Source organism: Anabas testudineus, chromosome 4, assembly GCF_900324465.2.
Source record: "Anabas testudineus chromosome 4, fAnaTes1.2, whole genome shotgun sequence".
Taxonomy (NCBI): Eukaryota; Metazoa; Chordata; class Actinopteri; order Anabantiformes; family Anabantidae; genus Anabas; species Anabas testudineus.
The window spans coordinates 5041247-5065995 of record NC_046613.1 but is presented as its reverse complement, the minus strand read 5'-3'; the positions used below and the strand labels follow the sequence as shown (position 1 = coordinate 5065995).

Below are 24749 nucleotides of genomic sequence, written 5' to 3'. Positions count from 1 at the left end.
GAGGCCGATGCTGTTTAATCAAACATTGCCAGAATAAATAGGGCCAATACACGTCATTAATTTGAATGAATTCTTCAATATGACCAGGCATCGTTTCATTTCTGGGCCAGACTCTTTCAATCTTCCTTCCAGGAGAAACATGGGGTTCCAAGAGAGCTAAATAATGTATATATTTATTTGGCACACCAAATCATTAAGTCCATTCTACTAATTAAATGCTAATGAACTGTGTTTATGCAATACCATAGGCAACAACAACATGTTCAACAAGAGTATATTTAAAATGACTCATAGAAAGACATAAAAAAATTTTAAATTAAAACAAAAGAACCTTGTAGTTTTGTCTGGGAGTGGGAGTAAAGTATTTGTTTACAGACTAAAAACTGGATGTCTTCACAGATCTGTGCAGTTTGGTTAGTTTTCAACTCATATTTGGAAAATGACAGACGTACTACAAAGATTTCAGGGCAAACACTGTATATGATAATATGATGAATATAACTGAGCTGAGAAATTTCGACCTTTTGCCTACTGTTGTTCAACTGAAATCTTATGGTGTCTATATGCTACAAAGTCCTTTAGTGTTAAAAGAATAAAAAGCATGTTGGGAATATGTTTCTCGCCAATGTGCAACAGCATTTATATTAATTTTTTATGATTTGGTGAAACGATGACGATGAAATGGCAACTCTTAAACAACTGAACCATCTAATCAGTTCATCATAAAAATAACTCTATCTTGATTTATTTATTATACATGTGCCAGTTATACATTAGAATATTTACATATGAGAACTTTAATCCGTTAGTATTATGTTTATCTATGGAATTAAGCCAGTACGCCAGGGCGTAAAACAAGTTCTCAGGATTCACAAATATGGGACCTTTCTGGACCCTAGCAAACATCGAAGGCCAATAAACAATTCCCTATCAAGTTCACTAAGAAACTAGTTAGTCAATAAGACAAGACCGTGAGGTATGAACTACATTAAAGGCACAGTCCATGCTTCACATGTTAACAAAACTGCGTGCACACTACAGCACTAGCAAATTGCAGTCCCTGTCAAATTGCCCTATAGTTTTTAATTATGTTCAGATGAAGAATGTTCCCAATGCAGACAGACAGAGACTGTTAAACAGTGAAACCTAATCTGGCACTGCGAAAGGCTGTGTTGGCATGGAACCAGCAGTCTATAGTAAAACATAGTTTTGATATTCTGATCGAATCGTCACAATGGGCCTGAAAAAGCAATGACTCAACACTGATCTCACACATACATAAGAACTTATAGCTTGTTTACTTTTAGATCTTGGTTAAATGAAAGAAACAACACAAGCCATTGTAATCATTGTTTTTGTGATCAAGGGTTGCCATTGCTCCAAGCTAAACTCTCCCGTTGCTACAAGAATGTGTGAGACAGAGTATTCATCAGCTTCTAAAGTGCAATTCAGGTTTGATGACGAACACAGAAAAAAAAAAAAAAAGACAAAAAGCAGGGCCCGGAGCTACCTTTCTGTAGAAGGAAGCTGTGTAGACCGACAAAATTAAGTAGCATCTGACTAAAAAGACCACTATCTAATGTAACACTTCTAAGAATAGCCATCCTGAGTATGTCCATGAGTAAGCATCTGAAGCAGCAGAGTGGCTCTATGGCATGTCTGCCACCTGTTTCTCTGCAAGTTGTCTGGTGGTAAATCATTTCTTTGTCCACCAAGATAGATACAAGACAACCTTACTTTATTAAACTGAGTGATGACCGTTCTGCTCATTTCCCTATATCTACTATATTAAACAGTGCCGATAACAACATTAACTAATATTATTAAAAAGATAAAGAAAAAAACTCATTAACCAATAAAAGACCAATCTATAATTTTAAGGCAGGTGTGAAGGGTTGCATTCAGGCTTAAGCAGCCCCATGACGAGGACTCGGGGGAGCCAGAGAAAGGGTAACTACTGATGGAGACCTGCTGAACTTGGTAAGTGTCACATCCCATGCTGGGTAAATGACAGTCTTCCTTCACAGCAGGGATTTTATTCACAGAGCGGCTCTGTTTGAGCGACTGGGATTATGTTTAAATGGGATTCTCTGTCTTTCTCCTTCACAAGATCTCACATTAAGGCAAGAGCCCTGTCAATTTCTTAGACACATAGTTTACACAGAAGCCGATCTTTAAAATAACAGGGTGAGAAAATACATTTGTGATAAGAATGGGCACCTACCCTCGATATTTTATGCCTGTTTCTTGTACAACTGTGTCATCAGATTTTGCAAACTCTTTTCCCTGGTGCACAAGTGGGAGGAAGTGAATCAGACTGTCTCTCTACATCACTGCATGGGCAGCAGACAGATTTGCAATCATGTTTGAGTCTGGGCAGAGTGTATAAGTGAGGCTGTGCTTTCCCGTGGGCCTTTGGGAACACACCCACTCAGCTGTGCAGCATATGTATGGAGCTACCCTCACTCTGTTTGCTATTCTTTGGCTGCTGACCAGCTGCTGCAGGACTGAAAGCACCTATTAATAAGATAAGTCTGAAAATGTTAGTTTATTTAGGAAAAAAAACTACTTATCAGTGTTATTTTTAGGATCTTCAGTTCTTCTAAGCATCTTCAGGAACATGCAACATATCCACTGTGAAATGTATCACAGCACAAACATGCACCTTAGCAGGTGCAGGTTCTAATCTTTTCCAAAATAAAGTACTTCAGTATACAGTACATGAATTGGGTTCGAAGTTTAAAAAAACAAGTATGCAGGCTCTGCTGTTTAGTACGTATAAATGACCGACTGGCTCTCATGTTGGAGGGATTGGTGCCTTTGGATCAATTTCCCCCATTAATGGGCATCTGAGATGATCAATAGCAGATCAAAGCTGCCAGGGAGTTGTTTCTCCCAATCCATCAGAGAAGAAAAGCACTTGCCAGGAAGATGCGATGAGATGTGACATGAAAGAGACCAGTTATCTTTAGGCGCAACTAAATTACTCAATGTTACAGCAAACAGAGCTGCACCTCTGCAAATGTAGACCATACTCTCACAGATTTTAATCTTGCTGCTTGAACATCAGGCCTCTGTCAGGTCTGTATCAACAGCCTTCAATTACCCATTTAAGGAAAGTCCTACAAGCCAAAGGTTTATTCCACATTTTGGTCAGACTTCAGAATCCAATCTCATTAAAATGGGACAATGTTTGATATTTACATTCCTCAAGACAGCACATATTATATCAGGACAGTTGCAAGAACATTCATGATCTAACATGTCTTCGGTGATAGTAGAAAATGTAATGGCAAGAGTGTTTTAATAACGGGTTGAACCACGTTTGGCAGCACTAACCTCAAGCAAACACTTAGATTAGACCTGAACAACAATCAGGAGGAACTTTGGATCATTCTTCTTCACAGAACCGCTTTAACTCAAACATATACTTAAGATGTGTGAGAATAGGTCTCTTGAGGTCTGGACTTCAACTGGGCCACTCCTAAAGCTGAATTTTGTGTCTCCAATGTCATTCTGTAGTCACTGAGGTCATTGTCCTGTTGCATCACCCGGCTTCTTCTGAGCTTATTACCCATTAAAACATCCACATTTATGTACAATATGTCTGGCTGAACTCTCTCTGCAACTCTTTCCAGCTACATGTAAATCATTAAATCTCGAATATAGGTTTTCTGGGATCTCTTATTTGTGGGACATGGTTCACATCAGCTGATGCTGTTTGTCAATAACACAGATAAAGAGTCAGTCAACAGTTAAAGAGCCACCAGTCAAGTTGTACCTGCCTCTTTCTCCACTAACCTGCTTCATCCTACACCTTCACACACCTGAAGCTCTCTAAAAGCACTTGATGTTCTTGCATAACAAAGAAAGATTTTGTTTTGACTAATTTTCAACACAGACTTTCCAAATCCCTATGATAATACTGTTGAAATCATGTCATTTTCTTGGGTGTGGCATCATAATACTTACCACATGGCAACCATCAAAATCATCACTAAATCATTTCTTAAATTGGTGTGGTCCTGCAACAGTTTAAACATGTATCTGGGAACAAACTCAAATATTCTTTCACACATGAACTTTAATTTTCAAACTGACACAAACACTCATAATCCAATCCAATACAGCAGCTCTGCCATAAAGTTTACATTTACAAGGTTATAATTTCTTATAGTTTATAAGTTAAAACTGTCAAAAGTTTGAGGTGATTATTCTACTATTTGTTTATTACATTTAGTCATTTGGGAGACGCTGTTAGCCAAAGCAACTTACAAGAGGTTATTATTGAGGTCATAGTGTTAGTGGTATCATACTGTAGTGCATTGTATTGAGAGATGTTTCCAACATTTTTCCCACCCTATTTACATAAATGAGAGGACCAAAACATAAGGTTTTCCCTCTCTGATAACTGATAACACATACCACTATTGTGTAGTATGTAACACACACTAGGGGTCAAATGTAGATTAAAATATAAAAATCTAAATAACAAGAGTATTCTCAACACAAAGAATATAATACAATACCATTTCAAGCCTTCTTACAATTCACACAATCAACATGTTCTAATTGAATATTTGTCTCAGTTTCTGTGAGAAAATGAGCGCACACAGGTACTATAATCTACACATCAAGAGCAGAAGCAGTCATAAGAAGTCAGTTTTAAATCAAACTATGTAGAAATTGTTTTCTATACTAAGTCTTAGCCTTGCACAAAAAGAATGTATATGTTATACAATAAAAACTGAAAGATGTGTTTGCAAAAGGTTAGAGAACACATTATTATCTTTAGCTGTATAGAGTTCAATCCAGACAGAACTGTGACTTTGCACTACCCCTGCATTTAATTGTAAAGTTTCTGCATAAAAAGCTGCATATTGTGTCTATGCTTAGCATCTATCTGCATTTGTGGTTTCTGAGGCTCAGCGAGGAAACGTGTCAGCTGCTCCCTGCCTGGGCAAGCCAAACCCTGAAGTTTCATTTTCTCAGAAAGCCGTTTCCTGGATACGCAATGACTGATACATTAGACAACCAACTAAACCCTACTTTGAAGAGTATTGGTTCGGTGATTCAGCAGTATTTTGAACCCAGTACTAGTTTGTGCGATGACAATCTCTGTGCAGTGAAAGATGGAAGATGGCATTTTTATTCAGTGAGCAAAATCTCATGACAGCCATGCGGATGCATCTACCAAATGTATTCCCATCTGTTTGTCTGAGGTGAAATGAAGCATGTAGCAGGGGATTACCTCCAAACAATTGGCTTTTACAAAGTGCAGTGCGGTATTGCTACTCTAAAAATTTGCTTATAGCAAAAGATCTATGACCCTATAAATGCAGAGCAGTAATCTGAGGTGTTCTGACGACGACCTGGTTGATTGCTTTGAGGTTGGAACTAGCAAAATGCTGCTTCCACCGGGAGCGTGGGCACACAGACTTGGAAACAGCTCACTGGCCTGCTTAAAGCCTTCAGCTTTGTTGAGGAAATCTTTAGCCAGTTCCCTTTGTACAGGCAGCACATAAAAAAAACACACCAAGAAGTATGCAGGAGGACAGACTTTCTGACAGCTCATTTAACATTCTGCTTGCTTCCACCCACTTAATCTGGAGCCCCCACCTCTGTGACGTTAGCTGATTCTTTTATGAAAAACAGAACATCATGCCATCTTTCCTTTTATAGGCACATTATTCACACACTTCCACCATTATGTGCCTTCACTGTACACAGGAACTATCAACCCAAAAAGAACAAGTTGTCTTTTCACTGCAGCCTGTGCAGATGCCCCTGTTCCTGACACACTTGAATCCAGTCATGTACATTAATAAATGATAGTGGCAGGGCTGACGGGATTCACGCCCGCCTGGGCACCAGCTGCAATTATAGCCGACATGTCAGAGAGACACAACACCACCGGAGACGACCCAATCAAACACGAGGCTGTCGGGGCCACTGTCTGGATGAGCAGTGGTTGACAAATAATGTCCTGGTGCACTGACAACAGGCGCAGACTCCACTCCTCTAGACTGGCTTGGATCCTCAGCACAGACCTGCAGAGTCTCAGGTGGCTTTAGAGCTCAGCAACACAGACCATTTTACCAAACACCCTGTAGACTGAGGCCTACCTCTGCATCACTTCCTGAGACCCTACAAACCTACAGGATTATATGGGGTCAAAGGATTATTGTACCAATATTTTGCAGTTACAATAATCAGCATTCAGCTGTGATGTCAGCAGTTATTAAGGGAATTTCTGAATCTGGGATCCCTTATTTCAATATGAGGAAAGACAAAAGAAAATACTGATAGTTGACCTATTTACTGTATAATTATCTAGCAGTGAAAAACAATGCACAATGAGATGTTTCAAGACCAAGGGTTTAAAGACAAATGTTTACATCTGTCCTATTACTAAAAGGTCAGGAGCAATTATAAATTACTGTATCAATCCTTCTGTTAATACAGGTCTAGATCTTTCAAAAAGATGCTTCCTGATCTGTGATGGATGTAGGAGACTACATGGATTGAAATGAAATTGATTAAAAAGTTTATAAGAATATAGTGTAAACTACTCAAATTAGTCACAATATAATATATTCCCCCTTTTTGTTACTTTCCTTCTGCTGCAACACAACAATCAATGTTGTCACAAAGAGTGAATTTCACATTAAATGCCCCACTTGATTTAATAAACTCAGTCAGCTTTAGATACACAAACGCAAGCTGTAAAAATGTAACAGGAAGTTGCACCATTATGTAATTTAATTACTAAATGGTATATCAGGCCTGATGATGACAAATGTTCTTCATTAATAATTCAGCCCTACAGTGTTACAACCGATTTATGTTCATATATGACTACATACTGTAGACCACAGAGTCCGCACATTTCCTGTGGTGCTGACAAACTCTCAGTGCACAAAACCATACTACAGAGTAAAACCAATGAACAAGTACGTTCAAGCTATTTAATCACTTTCACTGAGCAGAGGAAAAGAAAAGGAGCTGCAGCAAATCCATCTAGTATCACATACCTGTGACAGCTTCCAATAGCTACACAGCCTACATCCTACATATCACGTCTCTAAATGACGAGAACATAAATGGATCTTGGTATTTAGGTGAAGTGAGGTTTTTACGTAGGACACACACACTGAAAACTGTGTGTGTGTCCTACACAGCAAAATTCATTCTCCTCTGCTAGACATTATATCTATTCAATTCTGTCACATATAAATCCTATTTTAATACTTTAACTCTCACTGAATATATAAGGATGTCTCCCTGTCTCCACAGTTTGACCATAATTTATAATGTCAAAACATTCAGCCAGCTTTGCGGTCTGGCTAATACAGCACACTCCCTGATATTACGTTTCTGCAGCCAAATCCCCTTTGGCTTGCTGCTTGGCACTTAATATCATTAAACTGCCCAGAGTAAAGCCATCCAACAGACCAGCGCCCTTTATGGGGGTTGTATGAATTATGTATATACTGTATGTGATTTCCTGTCATTTAAAGATGAAAGCACTGTGAAAATGTTAAACAGTACGTGTTAAGTTTTATGGGCCACAAAGAATCATTTGAAGCATTTTGATTATAACAAGCATTTGTCATTCTGAAAGCAAATATGCTAAAACACTGCTCTTTTATGCTCCCATGTGAGCTCAATTCATAGTTTACTCTATAAAACGTTACAGACACCAATTCATGTCTTTAAAACAGTATAAAAAGATCAAAGTTACTAATTTTAAAGTGAACAGAGAAAAATGTATTCCTGGGGACTGAGATTGATTCTGGTTAATTATCAAAACAGTTGGAAATAGGCTACGTGTGGATCAATTAATCAAATAATCCACTACGTGTTTCAGCCTGAGTCTTAACAATAAACACTACAGGACGCTGTTGGCCTTCTATAAGGTTATCTCAGTAGCTATACTGACCTTGGCTGTATAGCTACTAGACAACAGAGATGTCCTAATATTTAGATAATAATTATGCCAAACTGTTGTAAATGGAACAGTGCACTATGTAATGCATGACCCCGCTACACTGGATGATCAATGAGACCTACTGAAGGACAGAAACAATGACTGATGTGAGAAAGTGTGAATTAGACCATAAACTGATCTGCACTGATCAAAACACAAAATAAAGCTAAAGATTCAAATCATGTCTCAGCCGGTTGTTGCCACAGTCAAGCCTCAGAAAGGGAGAAGCTTTTAGTGTCTTAGGGTGTGGGCGTCTGAAGCTTGTTTTAAAAAAAACAAAACAGATAAATCAGAGTTCGCACAAGAAGTCACACTAATGAGTATTTTGTGAGATTGCTCTTATTCTTTCTCTCCTTTTTAACCAAACAAGCATTAAGAGAGCACAAACTTGGTTCTCCTCTGCTGGCAGGCTGCAACAATACCAGGGCAGAGACTGCAGCCACACAAGTTATCTCATCGTCAGTGACAACCTGGGTGTGTCTCCACATCAACACACAGGGATATCCACCACCTTGTATCCCGCACAGCATCCGACCTGAGGCTGCTCTGGCTCTGCCTACACTCACCGATCATTACTCACTGGCCTGTGATGCTGTAGACATCCTCCCAGCTCGTCCGGGGAGGCTTCACAGTAGCAGGCAGCGTATCTGAGCAGCAGCTCGCTCATTTTCACAGCTAAACTTAGAGACCGGAGGAAGCGGTGCACTCGCCTCGGTCCCATGTGTGGTCATTTTATTTAAATAACGCCCCCCCCCCCTCCGCACCATCACTCCCTGAACACTAAAAACACACATTTCACCGATGGAGGCACGTTTCATTTTCATCCCTACGACTCTAAACAGACGCGGAACCAGCGGACTGACGCCGGCGACGTGCGACTCGTCCGTGTCCCCAACAACTTGTCCACGGAGCCGCAGGTGCAGCGGGTTCACCGCTGAACTTCCCCGGGAGAATGAAACACGTCTTACCGCTCTGCTCCCCCAGAAAGACGAGTTTGAATTTCCTTAAAGGGTTCCCGAAGTCACTGCCCACGGACATGTCGAGGAGGAGGACTGCGGCTCTGGACACCGGAGGACAGTCTGGGTGTAGTTGTGTGCTCCCACTCGAGTTCGGTGCTGGGTGGAGGAGGCGGTGTGTCTGCTTCCCGTTCGTCCCCGCTCTCTGTCTGTCTCTCTCTCTGTCTGTCTCTGTCTGTCTCTGTCTGTCTCTGTCTCTGTCTGTCTCTGTCTCTGTCTGTCTGTCGTCGTGATGGGGACTCACTGCTGCTGCACCGCTCCGTGACTCTCGCGGTGATTTTTTTTCTCCCCCCCCTCGTGTACGCATGCGCGGCCTCTCCTCGCTCTCCGCCGATCTGTCAGTCGTGGTAAAAGATGACGTCATGTGGCTTTGAGGGGGTGGGGGGGGGCGCAGACATGATGAACTTCTCTTTGTTCACTAGTAAGTGGCAGGACAGTGGCACATGTGTTGGGAGCTACCGGTCATATGTTTAACATTTAGAATTAAAGAGATGTCGAGTGGTGGAGCTGGAGGCAAACAGTAGACAAAACTGATGGTGGGGCCAGTATTCTGTCTTTTAGTCCACAAAATCATTAGATCCTACATTTCCCACATTGCACAGCATTTTAGACACTCTGGTGGTGCTGGTACAATGCCCACATTTCTCAACCTTCACACTTACAGGTGACAGGGAGGCAGTGAAGACGGTCTAGAGAGGGGAGGGGAAGGAGGCTTACAGGAGGGAACTGGAACAAAGCCTTCAGCATAACAACATCAGGGAGGTGTGGAGGGGCATGACGCATGAGGACCATCACTGGCTACGAGTCCAGCAGCCAGGTGACTTAGGGGATTGTTGACCAGGACAATGAATATTACTATTTTTTTTTAATAAACCCCAGGTTGAGCCTTGAACCCCCTGTAGTTCACTACCGGCTCCTCAGTCCCTCCCTCACAGGACTCAGCCACCACCCAAATGATCTCAGCTGAGCAGGTGAGAAGAGAGCTGAACAGGGTGATGGAGATGGAGTCAGCCCAAGGTGCTGAAAGCCTGTGCTCCTCAGATATGTGGGCTACCTCAACAACTGCCCCCCAGTATGTCCGCCTGCAGAACTGTGGTCTGTAACACAGGTGCTCCACGGGACGCAGTTCTGTCTCCGTTCCTCTTCACCCTGTACACCTCAGACTTCAGGTACAACTCAGAGTCCTGCCATCTTCAGATGTTCTCTGATGACTCTGCAGTTGTAAGATGATTTCAGGGTGGAGATGTCACAGGGTATCGGTATCAGGGAGTGGTGGACAGTTTTGTGTTCAAGTTAACATCAGTAAAACAAAGGAGCTGTTGATGGAAATCTGGGAGTCCCGTCAGCCGTCTCTCTATACAGGGGGAGGAGGTGGAGGTCGTATGCGAAGACAAATACCTGGGGGTGTACTTAGACAACAAACTGGACTGGACTGGAGAACTCAGCAGCACTGTACAAAAAGGCTCAGATCCGGATGTACTTGAAAATTATATTTTAATTTCAGAAACAACAAAATGTTATTCAAAATCTAATTCCTAAGTGAGAAATCACATTCAAGCAAATCTGTGGCACTGACTGTGTTAAGGCCTTTACACAAAAGGTCAGATGTCAGTTTTAACCACTGCAGCACACATTTGATGACACCGTGACAAGTTTGATCAACTCCTCAGAGCCTTGTTAAAGTAAATCAGATTGCAGCCACTGTTCACCTGTTGTAAATATGACTGTGCCTCAAGTTTCCAGCACAACATTGTAAAACTCAGTCCAAGTGTCAAAAGTCAAGCTGTTCAAGCAGAGTGGCTTTCTCAACTTATACTACTTAAAGAGTCTTTGAGTGCTGACTTTTAGTTTGCAGAGCAACAGGTGGCAATTGTTCTTCAGGGGTGCAAATTCCCTAAAGAATTTGTAATTAAGGAAGTAATTAAAACCTAAAGCCACCTGGCATGCAATAAACCTGGGATGCTTCAGCCCCCAGACCACTGGAGCAACACACGTACACTTTGCTCCATGGCCATGCAAATACATAACAGAACAAAACAGAAGAAAAAACTTCCATATCCAAAATACAGGCTTCACCTTCTTTAATCAGTTATTCTTGTATTAGCCAGTAGTGCTTACACGTTATGCACACCACTATTATAACATCATGTAACCACTTTACTGATAAAGATAATGTGTGTGGTTAATTCAATTTATGAGTAAGTGTATGCATTTGATATTTAAAAATTCCTTAACACTGCAGGTAAATCAAGCGTTAGACAGTATATGATCATATATAAAATGAGTATTGCAGATGTCTCTGTGTATGAGACAAATCTCTATAAAAATAAACTTAAATATTAAGCTATACAGTCAATTAGTTACAAAATATGTTCCCATTACAAATAGAAACCTATCATATCAAACATTATCAGAACAAACTACATACATGTTGTTTGATGATCAGTCAGACTCTGGCCACTGTCTCAGGTCATGAGGTACCACAAGAGAGAGCTGTTTCCACCGCCCTCTCTTAACTTGTATTGAGTTTGTCATGATATCCATAAGTATTAAAGCATTCAAAAACTATTTGAAATGTTCCCATTTGGAAAATGTAAATCCTGACTCCAACCAGTGAAGCACCAGGCAGGAAGGTGGGTCTACAAAAACAGAGGTCAGCGTAAGCTCATATTGACTGTGGCTTTTTCCCCCTGACACAGGTTTGCTCATTACACTGTTCTTCAAAATGTTTCACACCACAGCCTGGCTTTTGACAGAAAGTCTCGAAGGGGTCACAGTAGTCCCTCTGGGCTCTTTTCCAGACTGTATTCCTGAGTCCGCTGCACCTTCCACCCCAGCAACATCAGCAGAAAGATGCCCATGACCTTATAGCCCATCTGTAGGCCCAAGTATCTGTAGAGGTAAACAAAGACAAATGACTGTCTGCAGTACAGCATGTGTGTATGTGATGTGTGTGTGTGTGTGTGCTAGGTTTTCTAACCGGTTCCTAAAAATGTTGTTGTCATAGTAACCACAGCTAAACTTCTTTCCGCACACATGCCTCCACCAGATACATGACGTATCAATGCACATCCCGAAGAGAGCAGGGGCTGGAAGCCAGGCTGGGAGGGAGAAGAAGGACAATGTGTTCAGATAGGATTTCATAATCCATATGGTTATGAGCCACTAGAGGGCTATCCAATGTTTGCTTAAAAGAAAGGTTAAAATGCATTAAGTGTTTGGATTTTGGTCAAAGTCCTGATGAATGTAATTCAAAGTTATTGTTTGTAATGATCCCTGAGCTGGGAAAAATACAACTTAATTGTACAGAGCCCCAAAGGGTGCAATATTAAATAAATAAGTAGAAATAAAAGAATATTTAATTAATCTTCTTTTCATAACAGTGATGTATTAAAGTAAATTTTTATTTCATTAAAAACATTTTATTTCCTTTTTTAAAAGTCAGTGTAATTTTGCCATATTTTTTTTCCATTGATATTTTTTCATGTTATTTGTTAATACTATTACTATATACAATATATATAAATATACATAAAAAAGACAGCAATGATTAATCACATATATAATATACTATCATTTCCATTTTAATGGTTATTCTGTGCAGTTTATTCATGTGATTATTTCTTATGTCTTTTTTATCTATATAATATTGGATAATTTGGAGCTCCATATGACTCATCTCAAATCATTAGTTTGGGATTTGGGGTCTTTACTTGGCGCTTTTACAAACGCTAAGGTTAAGTGTACTGAACGATGAACACAGTTTAGTTCGTTTTTCATTGCAGTACTGCCACACAGAGTGTAGTGACTTACCCAACACTCTCATCAGTAAAAACTGGATTCCTATTGCAAATGACTTCTCTTCAGAAGCAACAGATCTGAAATGGACAAGACAAGAATTAAACAGTAATACCTGCATTCTGCATACTACAGTAACTCATTCATTACCACAAAAATATTGGATTTTATTTATTTAAGATCTCTGAAGAACTTTCCAAACATCTTTGTGACAAAACTAATTTCTCATCAAATTTTCCAACTTGTTGTTCTGTTAGTTTTCTTTATTACTGTAGCTCTCCTGCATTAACAACCTGGTTCATTTTACTTCATATATCAGCTTTTGTGTTTGACTTTTTATAGACTTCAAGAAGTGCCTAGCAGAGCCTGTTAAAAACAAGTGTAGCTCAATGTTTGACTGCAACATTTATTGGAGAGAAAATGGCCATAAAAGCTTTTCAGAGAATAAAACACAAGAGATGTTGACACGGGCTGGGAGAAAGAGAAGTGGTTTATTCGAAGTTCGTTCAGAGTGTTTTGTTAAAGCCAGAAAATAAAAAGACAGTGTTGCCTCATATAGTGCTTCTAGACATCTACTGTAAATTACAATATACACTGCTCCAGAAAATAAAGAGAACACATAATCATTCCAGTGTAAGTCCATCACATGTCTGGGATATTCACTTCATTATTAACTATTCAACTGGAAGATTTCATTTATTGAGATTTAGGATGTGTTGTTTAACTGTAGTAGTGTTAATTTGCTTTTAATTGTTTAAAAAGGAGCAGATTAAACAATATCGTCCATTAGATCAATATTGGTCATTTTAAACTAACTTTAAAACAGTATATTGTCATGTTTTCTTACCTGAGCACCATCATGTACATGGGATTATGAGTGAAGCACGCGATCATTGAGGCCAGAGCGATGATCAGTATGACAGGGAGAAGCAAATGAGGGCAGCTGTTTGAACATGGAGTGGGACGGGCATGACTCTGGCTCCCAGGTATACACCTACAGTTGGTGTAGAGCTACATTTAAAAAGAAAGCAAAGGAAACATGAACGTTGTTCTATGTAAATAAATGTACTGACATTTGACTGTGTTACATTTCACTTCCTGAACTAAATTCTATTGTTTGTGTACATTAAAGATGATGCTACAGGTAGTTATCTTAAAACACAGTTCATTTTTAAATTTCAGTCACAGATATAACAATAGTGAGTCAGCAGTCTGTGAACAGAGCCAGGCCAGCTGCTTAATGCTAAGCTCGAATTTGGTTTCTGTCGTATCCAACGTTCTGTAAATGAAACATCTGACTGGTGGTTACACTAAACTGTCATTCTGTCACACAAAAGTTTTCCAACAGTATTGTTTTGATTTTGTTTTATTATTTGTTTTTTATTAAGATTTATTTATTCATTTTGGGTGTGTGTCATTTTGTGTTTTATGATTTCTGTTCTCTACCTTGTAAGATATCATTATTATAACCCTAACATATGACAGGAAGGTCTATATTTTGCACATATTTCTTATCTTTTCTGTTTCTAGTTTATTCAACTGTATTCAAATGACACAACTTACTTGTATGCTAATGTATTAAAATAAAAATACATAAATCTTTCTACATTTTGTCATCTGGAAGACTCCGTACAACACTAACAAATAGCTATATCAGGTAGAAACCTTTGAGAGAAACGTGAGAAGAAATGTTTAAATTTCCTGAGACGTGAGCGCCAGATGTCAGACTTTTTGTCTGTTACTGCCCATTTGGACATCTGAGTGTAAACAAAGAAAATAAATATTCTGTGATTTCTGAGGATTAATCCACTGAGTTAGCTGTAACCATCACTGTCTGTGTTTGCGCTTCAGGATTACACAGTGCGTTTACATTCTCACTCAAACTGACTCATACTCTACGTCACACAAGTCACCCACTGGGAGATTATTCACAAGCTGTGACATTTTGTTCCTCTTACAACACCTCCTATATGCTCTGTGACTAATAAAGATTGATTTCACATCGACTGTGGGCCAGTGGTGTCCTATTGGGAGCAGATCAGTCTCTCTGTCTTTTTGATTGGAGGGACCTGGTAGAAATGTGTTATCTTTTCAAGTTACATATTGAACTCTAAATACCAGGGCACATGATTAAGATACTGTCATCCAATTTGTGTCTCATATCTAAAAAGATATGTCAGGCTGAAGTCACTTCCTGTTCAAAGTTTCTACTTGTTTAAAGGTTTAACAAAAAGTCTGCCCCCTGAACGGCAGATTTCGATGCAGACTCTCAATGCAAGTTAATGGCTTTTTATTTGCCAGTACACAGTCAAAATGTAATTACAACCCTACATGCTACAGTCATTTAAAAAACCTAGGATAGGACAGGAACCAAATGCCGACACCTTCATCCCACGCTGAGAAAATTATAGAAGATTATAGACAAAATTTATGCTAGTTCTGAACTCTCCTCCCTGCAGTAAAAACAAATCCTCTCGTCTTGGATCTTATTCCGTACATTCATTTTCTTTTAGCAAACTTATTGAGCATTACTCTGAATTATTGCTGCTGATGATTTATTGTAAGATCTCATTCTAGTGTTTTCCCAAAGAGAAGAACACAAATGGATATGTTATCACATGCAGTATAGCAGAGACACTAATCCTGAATTCATAAGATCTGCAAATCTTTGTACTGTGGGAGGAAACCATGAACAGGTGCTCAATGGAGGCACTGACCTGAACCCTGTGGGTGTTGTTGGGGTCTTTAGTGAAGTTGGTGCAGCCGGCATGACAAGGAGAAATATATTCAATACCATCAGACCCACACACTGGGTTGAAGGCAGTGACAGGACAGGAGCAGTTGGCATAACACACTGGCCTGTGGAGAGCAGAGAGAATAGCTGGGACTAATTGTTGTACAGTACTGTACGCGTGGGGGTAAGTTAGACTAGGAGATTGAAACACCTCAAACCTAAATCAAACTGAGATATAGTGCATACCGTTGGAGCTGCTTATGATTGACATCCGACACCTTCTGGGTGGGACAGCCCATGAAGAAAAGTGGTATAAGGATGAGGGTGGACGTGGTCAGCATGACCACAGAGAAACGGGGGATGGTCTTCAGAGAGAGTCCTGCCCTTTTCATGATGACCCCACCAATCAGCATCCCCACTGCTACTGCTGGCAGATTCAAAGCACCTGGAAACCATAAACACTGGAGTTCACACTTCTAATAGAGGTGTACATAGGAGCTTCTTAAACAATATGTACTGTTACACTTTTGTGGCTGACACGCTGACACTAAACACAGTGGAAGATAAATGGAGTCCTGCAAAAAGGATAAACATTTAAAAGATGACAGCACAAACCTAAGTATTTGGAAAATGGCCATAGCTTCAGCGGGCTGACACAGTCCAAATGACTTTACCACACTGTTTTATTTCATCTACTGTGTTTTACAGTATGACTTGAATATTTAACAACTGACACAAACTCCAGGGTCATGGTTGTGATCTTCAAAAGTATCTTTTCCTGAAGCCCTATCTTCATCTGCGTGCTGTACCCACCTACTAGCAGACTGCTGTAGGCAGCCGAGGCACTGTACTGTACAATCAAAAACTTGCTCAGGAACGTAGCAAGACCCGCAATCACAGAGGAGAAGCAGCACTGGGCCAGGACCAGCATCAGGAAGAGAGGGCTCAACAGGAGGCGGACAAACATCCTGGGAAACACTGATTGGACACAATGTGAAACAGACAATGATCAGCACTGGAAGTGACTTCAGCAAAAACTCTATTAAAATGTTACAGAATATGTCAGAAACTATGTTAAGTCTCTGCAGTCTGAGTGTGATAAACTTACTCTTGAGGAACTCGAATAAAGAGATATCTGGCTTCTTGAAGTTACTGTTAATGTCACTTTCACTTCCAGTCACCTGGAGAAATGAGAAGGTCATAAAGAGCATGTGTGCCTGCTTAGAGCATCCCTTCCTCTACTAAATGTACAACAAGATAAATAGAGTTTGCCATTTTTATTAGAGGTGCAATGAACATGGATTTATAATGCAGCGTCAAACCACTTCAGCCCTGAAGACCCGGTTCAAATTTTGTTTGCTATTCAACATGCTAATTAAAAGCCGTGTCATTGTCTCAAGTGCCACTGGCTGGAAACAAGTGATGCACATTAGGTGTCTTCATACTAGTTTATTACTAATCTGATTTATTCTCAACAACAAATACCTGAAGGCCTGGTCAAAGTGTGATGGCGCCCAGAGGAGCACAGAGAGGGAGGGTTGGATGGAGTGGACTCATTTTCAGTCTCATTCTACTTTAATTCCCAAAAGTTGAATATTGTAACATTAATTAAATCAGAAAAAACCTCCACTCGTTAAAAATACATCTTTTATAATCAAAATGTCAACGTCTCACAGACATTTCTACAATATTGATCTGAGGCAGAGACATTTAGATTCTTATAATTTATATATTTATTTACCAGGTCAGGCCCAAAAAGCTGGAAAAGCCAAAAATGTGGTTTCACAAAAAATAGAGTGATAAAATCCCTACAGGTTCAAAGTCATCTGTGATTATTATTTTCTGTAGATAGTTTAAAGCATAGGAATTCACACAATTCAAATCTAAGGTTTGCAATGTTGAGTTCTTCATCAAAGTGCTGAGAAGCTTTTGTATCTTCCAGATGGTTAAAGAGTACAGATGACAAGTAAGTTGCAATGCTGATGTAAAGCCATAAGGTGTCAGTAAAAGACGAGATATACAGTAGTAAAGGTGTCTTATCAGGTATCAAGTAAGTATATTTTATAGATTTAACAAAAAATCATAATACTTCTACATTATCCAAAAGATCAATTTAATTATGTTTCTATAATAAAACATATCTGTGTCCTATCTCTGAGAGAGGAAGTGTGACTTACATAGTCTTCTGGAGGCAATTTTCGTGGGAAGAAGAAGTAGGGGATGGAGGTGAGAAACAGGCAGCCAGTGATGATGAGCAGGCCCATCCACCAGGCCCCGACCCAGCGTGGGTCACTGGGTTTCAGCTCTTGCTCAGCTCCTGCAGGAAAAGCTAGTCACCAAAAAGTCTTTAAAATGAGTCTGGGATGCCTTTAAACACCTTATCATTACCTAAGCCAGTGCTGTCCACGTCCACATAGATGCGTAACATGACTGAGCCCAGCAGGTAGGCGAGCGAAGGCCCAAACACAGATACTGCAAACAGGATGGCTGTGAATGATAAGAGCAGCTGTAAGGACAGAGCTCATGACATCCTGCTGAACTCCTCTGTGAGTTCCTCACAGTCGCACTTTATCGCTTATGCTTTGTACACCAGTCCTGATCCTGGTAAATGTCACAAAATGTTCATTTCACATCTGAGTATTCAAAAGATTTTCTATGTGCAAAGCTGCAGATTCAGAATCATACAGTGTGAAACCACAACGGTTGACTTCCTATGGACAGATCTCTCCATCGATGAGCTACAGGACATTCACCTATGTAGAGAGGGGAGTTGCCAGACCCGGCAAAATCATCTATGTAGGAAATCCCAAAGGGCTGGATGGGCACCGAGCCCACACCGAAGAGCAGCTGAGCGCTGGCCATGAGCAGCCACAGCTTGTTGGTGTCGGCCAGACGCCTGCTGTCGTCTCTGCCACAAGACTCAGGCGCGCTCGAGTTCAGATGCAGGTTGCAAATGTCGTGACGATCTGGAATTCAGCCGGTGGCCAGAGGGGGAGGTGTAGGGAGGGGGAGAAGGAAAAGACAGCCGTAATTAGTGATGAACTAGTGAATGCCAGTGTCTAACTGTTTTAATTTCCTGGAGCTTCTCTGACCCTCACTGACACTCTGTCTGGGGGCAAAGTGAAAAAAGGAGGAGGGAGATTATTGTTATTATAAATTAAATGGTGGAGAAGAATTCTAATCTCCTTAACATTCAGCAAGTACAAAGAGACTATGAATTTCCTTCGGATGGCTCAGCTGGGGAGTACTCAGTGAGCCAATCAGCAGGAGCTTGTTTGACTCCTGCTGACTGAAGCTGCTGCACCACAGCGTTCTAGACTAACTCTTAAGTAAAGTCATAAAAAGCATCGACACTTTTGTACATACACGAGTCTGAGCACCATTAGATGACAGATGAGCTGGTGGAGACAGAGAAGCAGTGTGGCCCTATATTAGGGGCCCTATATCTCTTACTGTGTAAAACAGAGCTGTACTCGTAGCGCTGGGACAAAAAGTGAGGCAAGGTCAGGATCATGGCACTGATAGCCATCAGCAGTCCGCCAACTCCAATGACACGAGGACGGTGAACTCGATTTCCAAAGTAGCTCACAAACACAATCAGCACACTGTTACTGACCTAAAAGACGGACACAGACACACACAGTTCAAAGAGGATCCATTCCAGAGGAAGCAATTTCTCCCTGTAGGTCAGGACATCACACTTTGTTCTAGTTGCTGCATTTAAAGTTGTCCCAACATTGCTAATGGATCTCATACAGTAGCAGCTTGATTTCACTGTAATCTAAACTTAATGGAGTCTGCACACAATCCAGGCACAATTCAGTTTGAATGTTTAACAAATCAGTGGCACGTTCTGTGGATAAAGATAGGACTTCACCAGTTTAGAGCTGTGTTTGTCACATTTGACAAATGGCACTGAAACTCAAACTTTAGCCAAATTGAGCCACAGTCGAACTAAAATATTCTAAAAGGTGGCAAAGGTCAAACCAGGGATTTAGATAGTCACTAGTGCATGACTCAAAGTTAAAAACAACTGGATCATACAGCATTTATCTCTAAGATGCATTTAAATGCCAAACAGCCCCCTCTGAGAACGACCACATTGAGAACATTCTTTCATGATTCCTGACCCCTGTATCTGTAATAAAAATGTTCCAAAATACTAGAGTCCCGCCTGAATTGTCCGGAAGTAGGATTTTGATACGTTGCTTGTTCTTCGATTCCTCCCCTGTCATCGGTATCCTTGAAATGAAGCTATCAGGACCGTGAGGGTGTGTTATTGTTGGCACCTACCTCGTTGAGAGAGGAAATGGTTCCCGAAGAGTAGCTGCTGAGGCCATAGCGTCTCTCAATTGAGGTGATGGTGCTCTTGAAGTAGGCAGTGTAAAGCAGCTGAGAGAGCTGCAGGAGGCCATGGCACAGGACGAACAGCTAAGACAGACAAAGCAAAAGGTTTGAGTTAGAAATACTGACACATGAGAAGACAAAGTTAGACAGGACGGGACTGTAAAACCTGACAGAATCAGAAACTGATTGACCTATGACCTTTTTGACTGTGGTTATACACACAGTAAATGATGCTGGTTACAATAAACTGCCGTCCATTTCTGTTATGAATGTGTCTCAAACGTCCAGTACGTTCTGACCAAATTTTATAAAGGTGACCGACAGTCGGAAATGTCCAAAGACACATTTGGCTGCACTCACACGGAAGTAGAACAGACTCAAAGCTCAAAGCATTTTTCTCCTGAGAGGCCTAAACTGTTCCAGGAATGGAGACCAGTTTAAAAGAACCGCATTGTCACACAGCCGGCGTTTCAAGAAAACAGCCACGCTTTTTTCTGCTGCACACAAGTTTCCTGTTTTTTGCTTAGTTTGTTTTTATTCTTTCAAACCTGGCAACACAATCAAACAGCATAGAGTAGTTCCCTAAAAGTCAACGAAACAAAATCATCTGTGGGCAAAGTACAGTGATCAGGAGAAACTAAACACACGAGATACAGATTTTAAATGTTCTCTCAACTCAGCTGAATTCATCCGTTTTAACGAATGAATCATCAAAATGAAATGATCCAAAACCAATCATGTGTTGACATTGTTCACGTCGGCGTCCGTTCCACACCTTGATTCATCTGACTTTGGCGACGCCGTGTGACCTCTTCGACTTCAAGTGGCTCTAATAGAGCAAAAACATCCTTAAATTACAGAATAACATTAACATCAAATCGGCCCCCGTAAAACTGTGGCTGGCTGAGGTGGAGCACATCCTCTCTCTAACAATATGACAAATGGAGGAGTTTTATTGCAGAGCAGTAGTTCATCTGGTTTTCCTCACAGCTACACAGCACGGCTCCAAGGGAGTAATGAAACGTGGGTTTCACTGCTTTTGGAATGATTCTCGGCCAGTTATTTAATTCAACCTCGGCTGATTGGATGGTCCGTGGATTTCTCCCCCTGGACGGACGCAAAGTGATCTGGGGGACCCACTTTGCAGACTGGGTGTAAGGAGGCGTTCACAGACGCTCATATTACTCTCCGTGCATGTTTTGTTTTGTTTTTTCCCACCCGAGGGGGAATGAATGCACCAATGACGCTAAAGATACGTGTTGAGATTAAGAGTGTATTTGCAATGAAAACACAGTTGAATTCCAGCTTTCAGCTTGTTTACTGGCTGCCAGCTCGGCCGAGGAAGGTTAAACTCTGCGTTCAACTCAGAACAGCTAATGCTCCTATTAAAGTTTGGCTTTCTGGTTGGTTAGCACACACAATAGATGCTTTTTGCACTGTTGCTGATAATTAATCCTCATTTTGCATCAAATGGGCTTCAATTATGTAAATGATTTGACAGAGTCTGTTTGTTCAGGCAGGCAAAGAGGTTGTTTAGTTTGTGATTTTAGCACAAAACATTAGCGGTTCCCAACAGTTTCTCTATCCAGAGCCTCAGGTCGTTCAAAAATGCACCTCAGCTTTTAGGATGGCTTCTTATTTACATTACTGATAAGAGCTGATACAACTATCGTGTTTCAGAGACAACTCCTTGGCTTTCTGACAACTTGCTTGAGCTCTGGCCAACCGTACACATAATCCATAAAGTGCACAATTTCCAACCATTACTCATGATGAAATAAAAACGGTCAATTAGTTTGGATGACGGGATGTTTCGTAAGGTGTGAGCCTCAGTCACGTATTTATAGAGCATTACAAACGGAGGGAAAAAGGAAGCTCAAGTACAACAAGAGCTGAATGGTGCAGTGTGTCAACAGTGTGTCACACTGTGAAGAAGCAGGATTTATTATTTCTCCACACTGTTAATACAAGCCGTTTAAGCCTATTTGATGTTCGCGAGCAGGAAAGTGCTTGTGCAGAGCTGGGTCCTCCACGGATCATAGACATATTTATCCTTTTTGATCAGTCTCAGCTCCGTCTGTCTGGAGGTCATTGTCCCAGCCTTCAACCCTGCTGCGAGGGCAAGAATGGAGGGAAGTCCCCACTTGAATTTCAATTGCTTTTATTTCAGGGACACGTGTTACAGCGATGGCTCTAGATATCCATTGTCAAACAAATATGAAACAGTTTTGCTGCACAATAGCATCGTGAACAAAAGAGCATTTTCATATACTTAAAATAGTAGTGAGCTGTTTTGTTTTTTTACAATTTGGTGAAAACACTACACTCAGCTCCAGCTAGCTTAGCTTAGCATAAAGACTGAGACGAGCTAGCCTAGCTAGGTCCACAGCACCACACCTTTCTTTTCGTTGGGAGGTTGCGGCACAGTGATTTACAGTGTGACATAAGACTCCTGTATGAAACCAGCAGCGTGTCATGTGTTCATGTGTGATCTTCAGAGCCGGTGGGAGAATATTTTTGCTGAGCACGGCCAGCATAGCCGTTTCCCCTGTTTCAGTCTTTGTGCTACGCTAAGCTGAACGGCTAGCTGCAAATTTGAACAGACAGATGACGGGAACGGTATCAGTCTTATCATCTGACTGTCAGCAGGAAAGTGAAGTAGTCCGTGTCCCTGAGTGCTGAACTGTTACTTTAACAGTGTCACACAGACACAGACGTAAGGTGCTATGATGTGTGAAGGGATGTGAACGGGAGCTGAGAGCTCTCAAACTCTTCTTGTCCCACCGCACACAAACATTATGTGACCCCCGAGCACAAACTTGGCTCGGATGTTGACAGAGATATCCCTACGAGAGGACCTGATGGTGCAACCGCGTGTGCAGAGTAGGTGTAGCCCACAGTAGATAAGTTCAAAGTTGGGAAAAAAACAAACATAATGTCCTGATGAAACTGAGTCAATAGAGAGCAGAGCAGTGTACGGCATGTACCGGCGTCAGGGAAAAATTAAAAATGGATGGACACGAGTGCTCCCCGTGAAACCATTGTTGACCAGCTGGCTCTGCTCACGTTTGACTGCATGAGAAAAGCAGCTCGGCCAATTCTCCACTCGCAAGTTGTTAAACACGAGGCCAACACTAATCAAGAGTTCTGGTGTTACAGTTTGACGCAAGGCAATTTGCAAGAGACTCCTCTGCTTTCACTTCTCACTCTAGGAAACTTGCAGAAATCACCTTCTGACACACCATCTCCCACTGACTCTGCTTATTTGGAACTACTCCCATCCTCTAAATATATCACTGGACACATTTGAACTTTAGGTACATTGACAGTGTGTAGGGAGGTCAAAAGGTCACTCTCAGCTCCCCGGCTGAGCCATGTGATGATGACATGTGTAGGACGAGTCCTACTCCTTTCTATATTTGTACATCTTGATTTCAAACCAGGGGGTCTCTAAAGCCACGTCTTTGAATGATAAACAGAAGATCTGCAGCGGGTGGACCCACCACAGTCTGAGAACGCTGAAGGTAAACAGCAGCGAGGATTTTCACATAAATCTTCCACCTTCTGGAAAGTTGGAAGTTGCTCAAGCTGCCATGTCTTTCGTTGTGTCCTCCAAACGTCCAGGATATAGGTGTATTACTCACTCTTCATTCTCACAAGTCACCTCACGCAACGTGGAGTTTTGTCTCACTATTACTCACCTGGAACAAGCTGTACTGTCAGAAAGGGAAGTTCAGCTGCTAGTAAACGTGTAAGAAGTGCAGAAAATAAAAAAAAAATACACAACAGCTAATAAACACATGCAGTCATGTAGTTACAGCTTATTAAATGACGTGTTTCATTATGAAAAACAAATGAGTCAACATTTTCCTGTGTACAAAAGTGAAGCTGCAAACTTATTTACTGACTTTGAGAAACTATCTTTTAATAATCAGCTGTTTTAAAGCAGATATGCCTAACTTTGGAAGTCTCTGGCGTGATATTGTTTTTCTTTACGTGCCTGTAAATGTTATATATATATATATAAATATATGTGTGTGTATATGTAATATTTTGGAGGTTATTTCTGATAAATCGTCTCCAAAATATTGAACGCATCTTCCACCGATCAATGACGTTTTTAGCTGCTTTTTAATAATTAAAATAATCATCGGTTTCCCTCCTGGAAACGTGTTTTTACCACAGTGGCAGTAACGTTACTGTTGTACCGTCGTGTTCCCAGACGCGCTGCAGGTTAACGACAGTGATGATGAAGCGACATGTCCGTGTGTCCTCGGCTGATGTGAAGTGATGTGAAGTGATGTGAAGACAGCTCAGCCCAAGAGACAAACACAAAGATCAGAGCCTCATTCACGTTACTTCTGAACTCTTCAAAGTCAGGAGACGCAGCAGCTCCACATTATTTACAGTATTTTAACTGAGGCTCCGTGCGCAGGTTGGAACCTGTCTGTGCGCTTTTGCTGTATTATTATCGTTTTTGCAATCCTCCGACAAAAGGTCGAGTCCAGGTGGTTGTATAAACAGTGAGAGAACAAGTGCTGCAGGCGAAAACGTCTCATAGTATAGTAACAGCAGCAGCAGCAGCTCTCAGTCCTACCTTGATGCTGCAGCACCAGCTCCTCGGTCTCTTCATGTTTTTGGATGAATGTATTTCCATGAGTTCAGCTCGTGTCCTCCTGTCAGTGAGTGAGCTCCGGGTCAGGGGTTCGGGTCTCTGTCTCTCTCTCTCTCTGGCTGTCTCTCTGTGTCTCTGTCTCTGTCTGTCTCTCTCTCTCTCTGTCTGTCTGTCTGTGTCTTTCTCTCACTTTGTGTCTCTCTTTCTCTGACTGTCTGTCTGTGTCTCTCTCTGTCTCTGTGTGTGTCT

At 41.1% G+C, this 24749-nt stretch overlaps 2 protein-coding genes across 3 annotated transcripts in view; both read right to left on the bottom strand.

The window, feature by feature from the left end:
• Window positions 1-9290, bottom strand: part of rab6ba (RAB6B, member RAS oncogene family a) — a 41270-nt gene extending 31980 nt beyond the window's left edge. For both annotated transcript variants that reach the window (XM_026346136.2, XM_026346137.2), the window contains exon 1: window positions 8959-9290. In XM_026346136.2, the coding sequence (XP_026201921.1) occupies window positions 8959-9028 (70 nt within the window). In that variant the 5' untranslated portion in view covers window positions 9029-9290. The remainder of the gene's footprint in view (window positions 1-8958) is intronic.
• A 1780-nt stretch (window positions 9291-11070) lies between these two features.
• Window positions 11071-24692, bottom strand: slco2a1 (solute carrier organic anion transporter family, member 2A1). The gene is made up of 14 exons (XM_026345732.1): window positions 24483-24692; window positions 19832-19969; window positions 18992-19154; window positions 18292-18504; window positions 17927-18025; window positions 17716-17855; window positions 16647-16719; window positions 16352-16516; window positions 15785-15983; window positions 15522-15663; window positions 13652-13815; window positions 12820-12884; window positions 11987-12107; window positions 11071-11898 (listed from the first exon to the last, which is right to left on the bottom strand). Exons 1-14 carry the CDS (start codon window positions 24540-24542, stop codon window positions 11778-11780), a joined length of 1863 nt encoding a protein of 620 aa, XP_026201517.1. The 5' UTR covers window positions 24543-24692; the 3' UTR covers window positions 11071-11777.
• Between the last annotated feature and the right edge of the window lie 57 nt (window positions 24693-24749).